We start from the raw sequence: 12956 nt of genomic DNA on the forward strand, positions 1-12956 counted from the left end.
GGCGGAGCCGAGGGAACCAAGCTCGATGAGGACTTCACCGAAATGGAAAAGGCGAGACAGAACTTCCGACGTTAACGACGCGCGTTTACGAACATTCCAAGCAACGTTTTTATTGTTTTTTTCTTCCATACGCAGAAGGTGGACACCACCGCCCGTGCAGTTTTAGACATCATAACCAAGACCACGGAATACCTGCAACCCAACCCAGGTGATGTGGCCCACCAATGAAATCTTCTAAAGACCCTAACATTTTTCAATTCAAATATTATTTGATTCCTTTTTGTTTTTTGTAGCCACCAGAGCCAAGATGAGCATGATGAACTCCATGTCTCGCATGCGCGGTCAGGAGAAGGGACCCGGCTATACCCAGACAGAAGCCATCTTGGGAGAGTCCATGCAGCGTTTCGGTCGCGAGCTCGGCGAGGAGTCCAATTTCGGTGAGAGGCTTGTCGGATTATTGCTGGATTTTAGGCCGATATAAGAATCTGACGCAAAAATGTCACACTTTGTTTTAAAATTACAACTCTATTTTTTCAAATTGACATAACAAAAGCATGAAAAAAAAAACAGTAGGTGGCGAAAAATGAAAATTTTGGTAGAGGTTCAAAACGGCATCATGTGCTTATTCCTATATGCTTGTAAATGGGATTTATCTGATTCCATAAAGGACCAAAACAGTCATCGACACCAACGTTCAACAAAATATTGAATATTTGGCACATTAAAGGGACAGTGTGTAAGATTTAGACCATTTTTTCACGAGAAAGGAATAAATGAAATGATTGTAAGTTTCAAAACAATGCAAATGAATGTCTTCCTAATGACCAACAGTATGTTTAAAGTATAATTAAATTATATTACATGGGGGGGTGGCACTTCTCTGGAGGCGGCCATGTTTGTAATAGCTACAAACAATAGTAAATGCAGCGACTGCAGCACCCCCTGCTGTCCGTCGTGAAAAACTGTCTAAATCTTACACATTATCCATTTAAGAAATGGGTAGCATGTTTAGTATAATACGCGGTTGCCGTCGAATTATTTTGCTTGAGTCAGCTCTGCAAGCACTAGTGATAGCATATCACTATTCATGTCAAACCCCACTACAAATGTCCACAGAGTGGCACTAGATTTTAAGTGATCAGAGTAACCAAAAAGAGAAAACAACTTAACAAAACCACAAATGATCAGAGGTGGGCACTTTGGTCACTTTTGACAGTCTTTCATTCGGCATTCACTGGCGCGTTGGCTTTCCATTTTTTTTTTTTTTTTCGATTTTTTTATTGACTGAATCCTTTTTTAGGCTTGAGCGTGACTTGAAGTAAGTGGATAGAAATACTCGTCGTTTGATATCAAACGCGAATCATTAGACACCAACAAAATGTGCCTAGGCTAAACTGTTAGCATTCAGTATTAGCACGCTAGCTATTAACAAACACAAACTACCATTTAGTTCACACATAGATTATGTTATATGTACATTTCACATGTAAAAGTATCCTTAAAGTCACTTACACGCGATGATTCAACAACATTCCATGAGTAAACTTGAGAACGTGAGTTATGAGGTCAATAACTTCCTGTTCTTCTTCTTGACGAGCAGACTGTGCACATTTAGTGCTTGACTGCCTTCTACTGGTTAATTTGAGCATGAAAAATGAGCCTCTATAGATTATTTGCAGTGACGGGTTATACATTTTGGATAATGAAGAAATACTGTTTTTTGGGGCGTTCTTTATTTTGGGAAGCTAATATTAGCTTAAATAAAGGCCCCGCTACCTACTCAATCAGTATGTGTTGTGGTTAGGTTAGCGGTCATGTTGCTATCATCTGAAAAAAATTCAAGTACCTCTTGAAGTAGTTGGCCTAGGTTTAAAAAAAAAAATTGCGAGTCCAACGTCCGTAAAAACGGCGAAAGAAACGGCGTCGAGTTCGACTAGGGGTCCGAGTTTGCACTTGAGTTCGTTTGTTTTGATCAGGCCTGGCTCTGATCGACGCTGGGGAGTGCATGCGTGAGCTGGCGGAGGTGAAAGACGCCTTGGACATGGAAGTCAAGCAGAACTTCATCGACCCGCTGCAGAACCTCCATGAGAAAGACCTCAAGGAGATCCAGGTTGGTTTCGGCCGAAAAACGACGTCCGCCAACGCCCGCCCGAACGTCTTCCCTGCCGTCCGGCAGCATCACCTGAAGAAAATGGAGGGCCGGCGTCTGGACTTTGACTACAAGAAGAAGCGCCAGGGCAAAGTGACGGACGACGAGCTCAAGCAAGCGCTGGAGAAGTTCGACGAGTCCAAGGACATCGCCGAAGTCAGCATGTTCAATCTGCTGGAGAGCGACGTAAGCGTGAGCCCGTCAAATCGACGGAAGAGGAAAAAAAAATGGAGCCTTTACATTCATCCCTCGTTTATCGCGGGGGTTACGTTCCAAAAATAACATGCGTAAAGTGAAATGTGTGAAGTAGCCGGCTTTATTTTTTTTTTTAATTATTTCACAATGCAATGCTAAACTATAGAATAAAACAAAAAATCAAAACCTGTTTTAAAGCCCCAAATTTGTTTAAAACAATCATTTTAATATAGTAATACAAAGTTGGCAACATTGCCACTCACGTATTTCACAGTCCCAGCTATACCTCTTTATGAGAAATACATTTTCTTTTTCTGAGCAAGATTTTTATCAACGGATATGCCCGGACATCGAATTAAAGTGAAGCCTCTTATATCATAACAATACACTTGTAATTTCAATTTATTGCAAAAGAAATCTTGGTCAGATTACCAAAGCTGCGCATTTCTCCATTGCTGTCTGTGTCTACAATAGTGTGCTCGTTTGCTTTCGGCACGCCTACGAGTCACGTGATCGGCTCCCGGAGCCCAAGCTGTCAATCAAATGTGCTTACTTGCACGTTCGCACACGGCAGTTAGAGGAGAGACACAGGAGAGACAAAAACAAGCTTTTGGATCCTCTTGCCTTTTGGAATAAATTGACAAGTGAAAAAACAATACAGTACAGCGTCAATATTTTATTTACAGACAACAGTAAAGCCCCTGAGCCAATCCGGATTCCGAGCACAATGCGCTGTAAAAAATATCCACACTGTAAAAAAATCTGTGAAGCAGCGAAAGATGAACCGCGATACAGCGAGGGATTACTGTATTTGCACTAATATCTACCTTATATTTATACTGCTAAGCCCCTTGGGCTTCCCATGGTTTTAATGTCTACCAAGGCAAGTGTAATATCATATACAGTGAACCCCCGTGTTACGACGTCCCTAATGTTGTTTCGTCCCATGGTTACAGCGTTTTTCCCGCCTTACGGCATCGGCAATAAATACAAAATTCAAACTTCGGTCAGTGCGCGTGCGTATGACTGCGAGTCGCACCGTGCTCATACGTCACTAAGATGCTGGTCTGCTATTGGTCGGCGTCACGATGTCACTAAAATGCCGATATGCTAATGCCTTGATGTCGCGCGAGTGATTCCGAAATTGTATTTATTGTGTATTTTGGTGCTTAATTCAAACTTGAATGGGTTAGCCATGGGTCTCAAGATTGCCGCTGATTTTATCGGGAGAAGTAAGATCACGATTACTATGGAAACGAAGCTGGAGATAATCAAGAAATCACCGTTAGCGTCGTTACCCTCGCGTCACTATCCGAAGCTTTTATTCGAGCCTCATGGTTCGGAAAATACAGGAAGGTAATATATTCATCCATCCATTCATCCATTTTCTCGAGCCGTATATCCTCACAGGGGTCGCAGGCTTGCTGGTGCCTATCCCAGCTGACTTTGTGCAGTAGGCGCTAACCGCTGCGCCAAAGCGGAAAAACTATAGATCGATCGATAGATCTACGAATTTATCTCCAAAAAGTTCTAAAGGACACTATGTTGAGCAAACCGTTACTTTTACGTAAAGTTAGCGTAACGCTCGGACAAGGTCGGATCCCCATTTTTGTCTCGACAGATCGAGCAGGTGAGCCAGTTGGCGGCCTTGGTCCACGCCCAGGTGGAATATCACAGCCGGGCCGCCGAGATCCTCACGCAGCTGTGCGGCAAGATCGACGAACGGTCGGTGCTTGCGCAACGTTGGCTCGCCGCCGTCGGATAGCGCTAGCCTAATGGCAGAAACGTGAACCGCGCAGGATAAAGGATTGTTCCAACAAGCCCCGAAAAGAGTACGTGGCCAAGCCTCGCACCACTCTGGACTTCTCCTCCGTCAGCGAGAACCACAACGGGGGCATCCACAGCGCTCGTTCTCCGGGTGAGTGCGCACCCAACAATATCGCAGTTATTAATATAATGAACTCCCAATTTGGTCCTCGGTCAGCCCTGATGAATACAAGTATAGAATTGCATTCAGAAAGTCCGATAGCACAAAATGTGAATTTTCTATTCTTCTAAAATGCCCTTGCAGTTCATAAAACGTCCATAGGGGGCGGGCAACCAACTCGGTTCTCGCCCATCCCTAATTTGTATTTATATACATTAGGGATGTTCGATTGCACAAATTGTCCTTTTCCCATTCTTCGAATTTGCTCTTGCAGTTCATAAAACGTCCATAGGGGGCAGGCAACCAACTCGGTTCTCGCCCATCCCTAATTTGTATTTATATACATTAGGGATGTTCGATCCCTAATTTGTTTGCGTGAGGGATGTTTGATTGCACAAATTGTCAATTTCCCATTCTTCCAATTTGCACTTGCTGTTCATAAAACGTCCACAAGATGGCGGGCGACCAATTTGGTCCTCGCTCATGCCTGTTTTATATTTGTACATATTTACACTATGGATGGACCAATTGTCCAATTTTTTATCTCCCAATTCGTATTTGCGATTCAGAGAACGTCCACAAGATGGCGGGCGACCAATTTGGTCCTCGCTCATGCCTGTTTTATATTTGTACATATTTACACTAGGGATGGACCAATTGTCCATTTTTTTATCTCCCAATTTGTATTTATATACATCAGGGATGTTCGATTGCACAAATTGTCAATTTCCCATTCTTCGAATTTGCACTTGCGATTCATAGAACGTCCACAAGATGGCGGGCCACCAATTTAGTCCTCGTCCATCTCTAATTTGTATTTATTTACATTAGGGATGTTCGATACCACAAATTGCCCCTTTTTTCTTCTTCCAATTTGAAGTTGCGCTTCTTAAAAGGTCCACAAGGGGGCGGGTGGCCAATACCGGTATCGGTACTCGCTCATCCCTAATATATATGTACATATACGCGCTATTTTTTTCCTGCCAGCTCCCTTTTCAAAGTTTTCCTTGCCCAACAAATAAAGCCTTATCTCTTTGTTCTTCCTTTTATGCGTTATGTTGACCCGTGCAGGGGCGAGGTCACCAGGTGAGCCTTCGTAGGTCACACGCGCGTACCCGTCACTTCCCGTCTCACTTTGACCCGGGCGCCATCCTGCGCTCCCACTGACTCGCTGTCTTTCCCCTCCCCCCCTTTCTCTCTTTGCCGCCCGCTCGCTCGCGCCGCCGCTTCCCGTTCGCAGCGAGGTCTCCAGGTGAGACAAAACGCAGAAGGTTCCGCGTCATTCCCTCCCATCGTCGCCTCACTTTTGTTGTTTGGAGAGCCGGCGCGGAAACCGCCTCCGTTCGGCTCGCTCATTTTCAAACCATTTCACTTGTTCGTCCGCCATTGCTTCCGCTGTGATTTTTTCCATTTTTCGGGTCTGACCTCTGTTCTCGTTTGCCCTTCGCAGCAAGATCTCCAGGTGAGCACGAGCGACCGGCGGGAGTCTTTCCTCGTCCGTTAATGTTTTCGTTTTGAACGCAGTGGAGGTTCCTCTCTGTGCGGATTCGTCTTTTACTGTTTGTTTGTTTTTTTATACCGAAATTTCCGCACTATAAGGCGCAGCAGATTATAAGGCGCACCCTCAATGAATGACATATTATAAAACCTTTTCCACATATAAGGCGCACCGGATTATAAGGCGCACCCTCAATTAATGACATATTTTCAAATGTTTTCCATCACAATATAGTAATACTCAAAGTAATAACAAAAATAACTCAAATAATAAACTCTCAATAGCATAATAACTCAATGTCAATATGAGCAACCTTGTTCAACTGTAAACACACAAAGGAAACGTTATCAGTTCATTCCCCATTTACGAATCCCAATCGCAATATTGATCCATATATAAGGCGCACCTGATTATAAGGCGCACCGTCAGTTTTTTTTTTTTTTTTTTTTTAAAGGAAGGCTTTTAGGTGCGCCTTATCATGCGGAAAATACGGTAATTATTCTTTGCTTGTCCGTCTAACCCCTTTGTTTCTCCCTCGGTTTGTCTTTTGTTCCACGTTTGACATTTAGGGGACGGTGCAAGGAGCCCCCCCTCCAAATTAAAATCACAAATATGCAGAAAACAAATGGGCTTTCAAACATTTTAACCTAATCTTTTATAATCCATTTTTTTTTTCATTTGTATTGTAATGCTTGCCATTTGTATTTACTTTCTAGGGCAGAGGTGTCCATACTATGGCCCGGGGGCCATTTTCGGCCCACCACCCACATTTTACGGGCCACGTGATGACATTGTCATTTTAGTTTTTTTGTACTTTTTTTTGCACGTAAAGTAACGAGGCAAAAACCCAATTTCTGCAAGCTTAATTTCTGCAAAGTTTTGAACTCCGTAGCCACTTTCACAAGGCATTATTCAAAAATAATATTATACAGCCAATATATGATTATTTGCTTGACTGATTGCTACAGTGTTAATTTAGTTCAAACGAATGCATCAATAACGTGACCCTTATAGCGTTCTGTTTTTCTGAATATGGCCCCCAGAGGAAAAAGTTTGGACACCCCTGTTATTATTCCTGTTTATTTCAATTTGAATACTGTGGAACCCCGAGATACGAAAGCTTCTGTACACGAAATAGTAGTAAAAATTCCAGTAAAATTACCAGTAAAAATTCAGCCAAATTTTTTTGCCAAGACAAATTTCAATATACGAGCGATAACTCGCATGCTCCTAGAGAAAACTTGAAATTCCCACACGCATTAAACGCGCCATACCAATGTACCAGTATTCTGCTCTCCCATTGGTTGGAATCACTCACATTCATTGTCCTGCTCTCCTATTGGCTGTACAGTACAGCTTGCTAGTTTCCAACTTTTTCATCGACGTTCAGTCAGGCTGGCGTCCTTAGTTATTTTTCTTCTTTTTTTTTTTTTTAATGAAAGTTCATGGAATTAAAGCTACCGTGTACAGCTATTTTTTCCAAGAATAATCTGATTAAAATTAAAGTTTCAATGTTTTCAGATTTTTAATTAAAGTTAGTTTCATTAAGTTTTAATTAAAGCCACTCTTTACAGACATTTTTTTTAGGAAAAATCTAATGAAAATTACATTTTCAATGGTTTCCGTTGTTTTATTTTTATTAAAGTTCAAGCGAAATTCAAAATATTCTGTACAACCATTTTTTTTTTTCCGGTCTTTTGGCTGACGTTTACCGAACATCGCATTTTTGAAAGGCGAGGTACAATATTATCAAATTTAATACGCCATTTATTTCGAGCTTGGAACAAATTAGGCAATTTACATGTAAAATGTGATTCACTACAAGAACGATTCAGGATACAAACTGCACTCCGGAACAGATGAAATTCGTATCTAGAGGTTTCACTGTATATCCATTTTTTTTATACTGATTTCATCCTGTAACGATTGTGTTTCTCTTTTATGTACTTTTATTTCTCATTTGTTTTTTTGGGGGGGTGATTTGTGTTGCAGGTTAGCTTAGTGTAGCAGGGGCTCCACTTTTGCTGACCAAAATGTCAAACTGCACCTTTAAATGAGTCGTCACCATGTGTCCAACGCCAATGGTGGCAGTGTTGCTCCTAACATTTTCATTCTCTGTCTTTATCTTCTGGCATTGCTGGATATCCTTTTGCCTTCAGCTCGGTCACCAGGTGAGCTCCTCTGTTTTTCTATTGTGTTTTCTATTTGTTTCTCACACACACTTTGACCACTTGAAAACAGTTGAGTCAAAAAGACCACAATTACGGGTTAAAAAAAAGGGGTGAAATAGACCCAAAATTGAGCTTTTTATGCCAAAAACAACGCAAAAAATGTGCCTTTTTGTACTAAACAAAAAAAATTGACCAAAGTGGGTGTGTATGTGAGCGTGTGTGTGTTTTTTTTTTAACCCAGCTGTGTACAAAATACTTGTTTTTGTCGTCGCTGACCATTTTGAGCAGATTGGGTTGCTTTCACCCAAGTTTGAATTCATTAATATTGGACCATAGAAATTGGCATGGATTGGATTCAGGAGGGCTGAATTTTTGACAGGGGGATTAATGCTTTTTCCAAAAAATGTCGCTATTAATTTGAACCATATAATAAAATCAGTTGGATCCAAGAGTTTTAATAATGCACACTATAAAACCAGTTAAAATCAATCGGAATATGGGTCAAAAAAGGACCAACCCAAAAGGAAGTTAGACTCACATATTGGTTCGATCCCATTTGAACCCAGCGTTGGGTTATTTTGGGGTATTTTTAAACCCCAGATTTTTAATAATGCACACTATAAAACCAGTTAAATTTAACCTGAATATGGGTCAAAAAAGGACTAACCCAACAGGAAGTTAGACCCAAATATTGGTTTGATCCTATTGGAACCCAGCGTTGGGTTATTTTGGGGTATTTTTAAACCCAAGATTTTTAATAATCCACACTATAAAACCAGTTAAATTCAACCTGAATATGGCTCAAAAAAGGAGCAACCCAACATTTGGGTGAGGTTGACCCAATTTTTTGGGCTGTTTAATACAAAACAGCCCAATTTCCGTCTCATACAAAAGAACCTTGAGGAAGTTAGACCCAAATATTGGTTCAATCCCATTTGAACCCAGCGTTGGGTTATTTTTAAACCTGAGATTTTTAATAATGCACACTCTAAAACCAGTTCAAATCAACCCGAATAAGGGTCAAAAAAGTACCAACCCAACATTTGGGTCAGGTTGACCCAATTTTTTGGGCTGTTTAATACAAAACAGCCCAATTTCTGTCTCATACAAAAGAACCTTGAGGAAGATAGACCCAAGTATTTCGGCCCGTAATGACTTTGTTCGTAACCCAACAGTTTGCCGCTATTTTTTACAGCGCCCATGGACCAGCCGTGCTGCCGCGCCCTCTACGACTTTGACCCGGAGAACGAGGGCGAGCTGGGCTTCAAGGAGGGCGACATCATCACCCTGACCAACAAGATCGACGAGAACTGGTACGAGGGGATGCTGCACGGCAACTCGGGCTTCTTCCCCATCAACTACGTGGACATCCTGGTGCCCCTGCCGCACTAGAGCGCCCCCCGCCTGCTCTTGGCGGTCACGGCCAACAAATGTTTTCCCCGAAGCAACCTGGCATTCCCGACTGAACCCAACTTAAGGAGCCCCGACCGCTATATGCAACAACAAAGCGGCGAGCAACCGTCGCTAAGTTTCCATTCTGCATCCGTGTGGTAGCCCCTCCCCCGAGAAACCCCATATCATCAATTTTACCCCGCCCCCCCAATTTAATGTCTCTCACCGTACTTAGTGAACGTCCACCGCGGTAGATAGGATTATTCTCCGGAGAAAAAAAAAACAAACAAAACTGCGTGAATCATATTTGTTAGCGAGTGTTTTTCACCTATAACGACATTCCGATCTTTTTTTTTTGGTTGTTTTTTTATTTGGGACTTTAGTCGTCTCAGCATGTCGTGTCAAATGCGGTTCAGACACCAAAATATTTACGAGCGCTCATTTTTATTTTTGCATGCGGGGCGACCGCGCCCGAATTTTCCGAAAGGTGAAAGTCGTGACGTAAAAAGTACGCGTTTCACCCGAATCGTTTTTTTTTAATTGGTAAGAATACGATTTTATTTTGTGCCTCCTCACTCCAAAAAAATACATCATGTAACGTTTGTTGAATTGATGTTTTTTTGTAACGAAACATACTACATCCATATCTCGAAATTTTTTGGCGCTAGGTGTCTCGACGAGTATACAGAATATCTGTTTTTTTTTTTTTTTTTGCGGGGTTTGGGGTTCTGAAGTATTGTCATGAATGTGTCAGGTCCCACGATTAGCAGCGACGAAATAAATTCAAAAATAAAATTGCGAACATTTTTCTATTTTTAAATCAGTGGTGTTACTATTTTTATTTTTGCGTTCGAAACAAAAACAAGTGCAAAACAGAGACACAACTGGCATTCTTTGTAAATCTTTTCAACATGCCGTGAAACGATGTTCGAGCGCCAAAGTTAACGATTAAAAAAAACAACAACAAAAAAAGCAGCCATTTTGATTTCTGCATGATTCCGAAGCATTTCCATTAGCGTGGCAGTCCACTTCGAGTTCATTATGTGATTTTATGAAGTTTTAACGTAAGAAAATCTGAATTGTATCCGCGAGTGTGACTTTCCACGTCCAAGCCGGTGAATTTTGATGTGATTTTACAAAAAAAAACATAAACTGTGATGTAATGCGAATGGTGCAAAATATGAGTAGCAATATGACGTTTTATTCGACGTTCTTTGAAGGAAGTTTTTTTTTTTCGTAATGATATATCCGACATTTTTCGTTACATGACGTACAAAATATCCGTTTATTTCGACATCACTTCGATAGATATTCTCTTGTGAAAATTTACGTCGGAGACGACAGCAAAGTTATTTCTTTTCGTTGTCAACATCGGACATCAGTTATTCGAACTTTGATTTCGTCAGTGATCAGTGGTGACGTGATTTTACGAAAAACATGCAATTTGCGGCGTAACGTAAGAAAACTACAGTACGTACGCTCTTTGTGAACGTTTTTTTTTTCCGCAACTGAAATTCGTGTTTGAAAAAATTACCTAACCTAAGGTAAAATTTTCCTGCTTTGTTCGTTTTAGCTGAATGTCTTGTTTTGTTTACCTCGCCGCATCCTCGCTATAGCCCGATAAGATTTTTCTCGTAATGTAAGAAAAACCGGATCTTTTTTTTTTTTTGTTTTGGTGGGGTCTTGCTGGATTTACGATTGTGACATATTAACCCTTTAGCGTCCATTAATGTCATCTTGCTAGCTTGTGTAATAGACGTAACTTTCCCATGAAGGACTTTATGCCTTTAAAACCTTTATGACGGGAAATTTGTGATGTTGTTGGCATGGTTACCAGCGCGATTCCAAACATGGACCTGGAAAGTTCCCGTATCGTTGGTCTTGTTTGGATTCAAGCGACGGGAAGATGTATGTATTAAATGTGTTATGAATTATGTAATTACACCCGCGGATAGTGATTGGACGAAGCCGGTCCAATACGGGCCAATCGGACATGTTAAAAAAAAGAAGCAGTTCTTGCCACGACCACTAGGTGGATTCTGATTGGTCCGCTCATTTTTTGTGGGGGGGGGGGGGTTTTCGTTTAGCGCCTCGTTTTCGTTTCTTATCCAAAGGGAAGCACAACTTCCAAACGGTCAGTGCACTTTTCTGGCAATTCAGTTGTTTTTTTTTTTCCTTTCGATTAAAAGGTTTAAAATATTCCCTGGTTTTCTCTGACTTAAAAAAAAATGGTGTGTATTCTGCCCTCAATGAGGACTGTACAGCTACTTGTGTGTTTTATTTGCGTGCGTGCGCGTGTGTGTAGTCGCTCACCCACAGTAACGTAATCTTATTTTTGTAACCACGGCAAAGTATTGACATGATTATATAGATGTAAATATATATATGAGACAGAAAGGCCAGATTCTCTGTGCTGCACATGATTGTTTTTTTTTTCTTTCTCTCTGTTTTGTTTTATTCTTGCACTGAATATGAAGAGTGTATGCTCGATGTATAGACCACAACAATGTGATAAGTCCATGTCCTTGAGTCCAATAAAGAGAGAAATGTGCTAGCTTGTGGTACGGCTGATACAACCACGATTTTCACTTTATTTTTCATGTCCATAAAGATATTTGATTTTTATGCATTTTTTTTATTGTTGTTGTGTGTGCATTTTTTTTAAGTGATTTGTAAATATTTAATCGTCTTTTGTGAAGTGTTGAACAAGCGTTTATTTATTGAGACAATATCTGGATGTTGGAAAGCCATCCTTTCCTCCGTCCACTAGGAGGCAGTGTTGCTGTCTCCAGGAAACAAAAAGTAACCAGCTCCCATTTTTGTTTAAAAATTGGAAAACGGAAAATTTTAGGAATCAAAATATGATTTATGACAAACTCTTTTTTGGGTGGGGGCACAAAAATGACCATGCAAGAAGGTATTTTTTTTCATGAAAATTTGTTTTTTGTTTTTTTTTTTCATAAAAACATACATATATTATTACGGCATTTTTTCAAAACTAGATGTCAATGTTAGGCATTTTCTGCCAGAAAACAAACATGTATCAAAGCATATTTTTCTCATAAAACTGAGCATCTACAGTAAATCGTTTTGTTTTTTTTTTAATAAAACTTACATGCATAGAGTAAGGTGGGTTTTTTTTTCTGAAATAAACAACCATGTATCGTAAGGCATTTTTCCCAGAAAAAAAACGATGCATGTATTGTAAGGCTTTTTTTTTTTTTTGGTAAGAATTTTTTTTCACAAAAATTGACAATAAAGTGTTTTTAATTTTTCAGTCTTTCTTAAAAACAACCACGTAAAAGGCGGCTTTTTTCGTCTTTTCATTAAAACGAACAAGTAAGGCATTTATTTCCTCGGAAAACCGTGTATAATGAGGCTTTTTTTCTCAAAAAAAAAAACAACCATGTATAGTAAAGCATTTTGCTCCTTAGAAAAGACGACCAGAAAGCATTTTTTTTATTTCCTGTAAAACCGTGAAGCATGATTTGTTTTTTTACATAAAAAAACGGCCAGTATTAAAGTATTTTTTACCCCATAAAAAATAACCATAAGGTGTTTTTTTTCTTGAAAAAAAAAATCATGTACTTCAAGGCGGTTTTGTTTTTTTGGGGTTTTATTTTG

At 40.3% G+C, this 12956-nt stretch overlaps 1 protein-coding gene across 3 annotated transcripts in view; it reads left to right on the top strand.

The window, feature by feature from the left end:
- Window positions 1-11886, top strand: part of sh3gl2a (SH3 domain containing GRB2 like 2a, endophilin A1) — a 29047-nt gene extending 17161 nt beyond the window's left edge. The window contains exons 2-13 of one of the 3 annotated variants that reach the window (XM_088419098.1): window positions 1-51; window positions 136-208; window positions 294-437; window positions 1977-2110; window positions 2177-2335; window positions 3966-4069; window positions 4144-4262; window positions 5343-5357; window positions 5512-5523; window positions 5722-5733; window positions 7929-7940; window positions 9136-11886. The exon at window positions 1-51 is cut by the window's left edge and continues 18 nt beyond it. In XM_088419098.1, coding sequence (XP_088275224.1) covers window positions 1-51; window positions 136-208; window positions 294-437; window positions 1977-2110; window positions 2177-2335; window positions 3966-4069; window positions 4144-4262; window positions 5343-5357; window positions 5512-5523; window positions 5722-5733; window positions 7929-7940; window positions 9136-9332 — 1032 coding nt within the window. In that variant the 3' untranslated portion in view covers window positions 9333-11886. The remainder of the gene's footprint in view (window positions 52-135; window positions 209-293; window positions 438-1976; window positions 2111-2176; window positions 2336-3965; window positions 4070-4143; window positions 4263-5342; window positions 5358-5511; window positions 5524-5721; window positions 5734-7928; window positions 7941-9135) is intronic. The other 2 variants (XM_088419099.1, XM_088419100.1) reach the window with 2 other exon arrangements.
- The last annotated feature ends 1070 nt before the right edge of the window (window positions 11887-12956 follow it).

Source organism: Hippichthys cyanospilos, chromosome 7 (assembly GCF_059441005.1).
Source record: "Hippichthys cyanospilos isolate Australia breed blue-spotted pipefish chromosome 7, RoL_Hcya_1.0, whole genome shotgun sequence".
Taxonomy (NCBI): domain Eukaryota; kingdom Metazoa; phylum Chordata; class Actinopteri; order Syngnathiformes; family Syngnathidae; genus Hippichthys; species Hippichthys cyanospilos.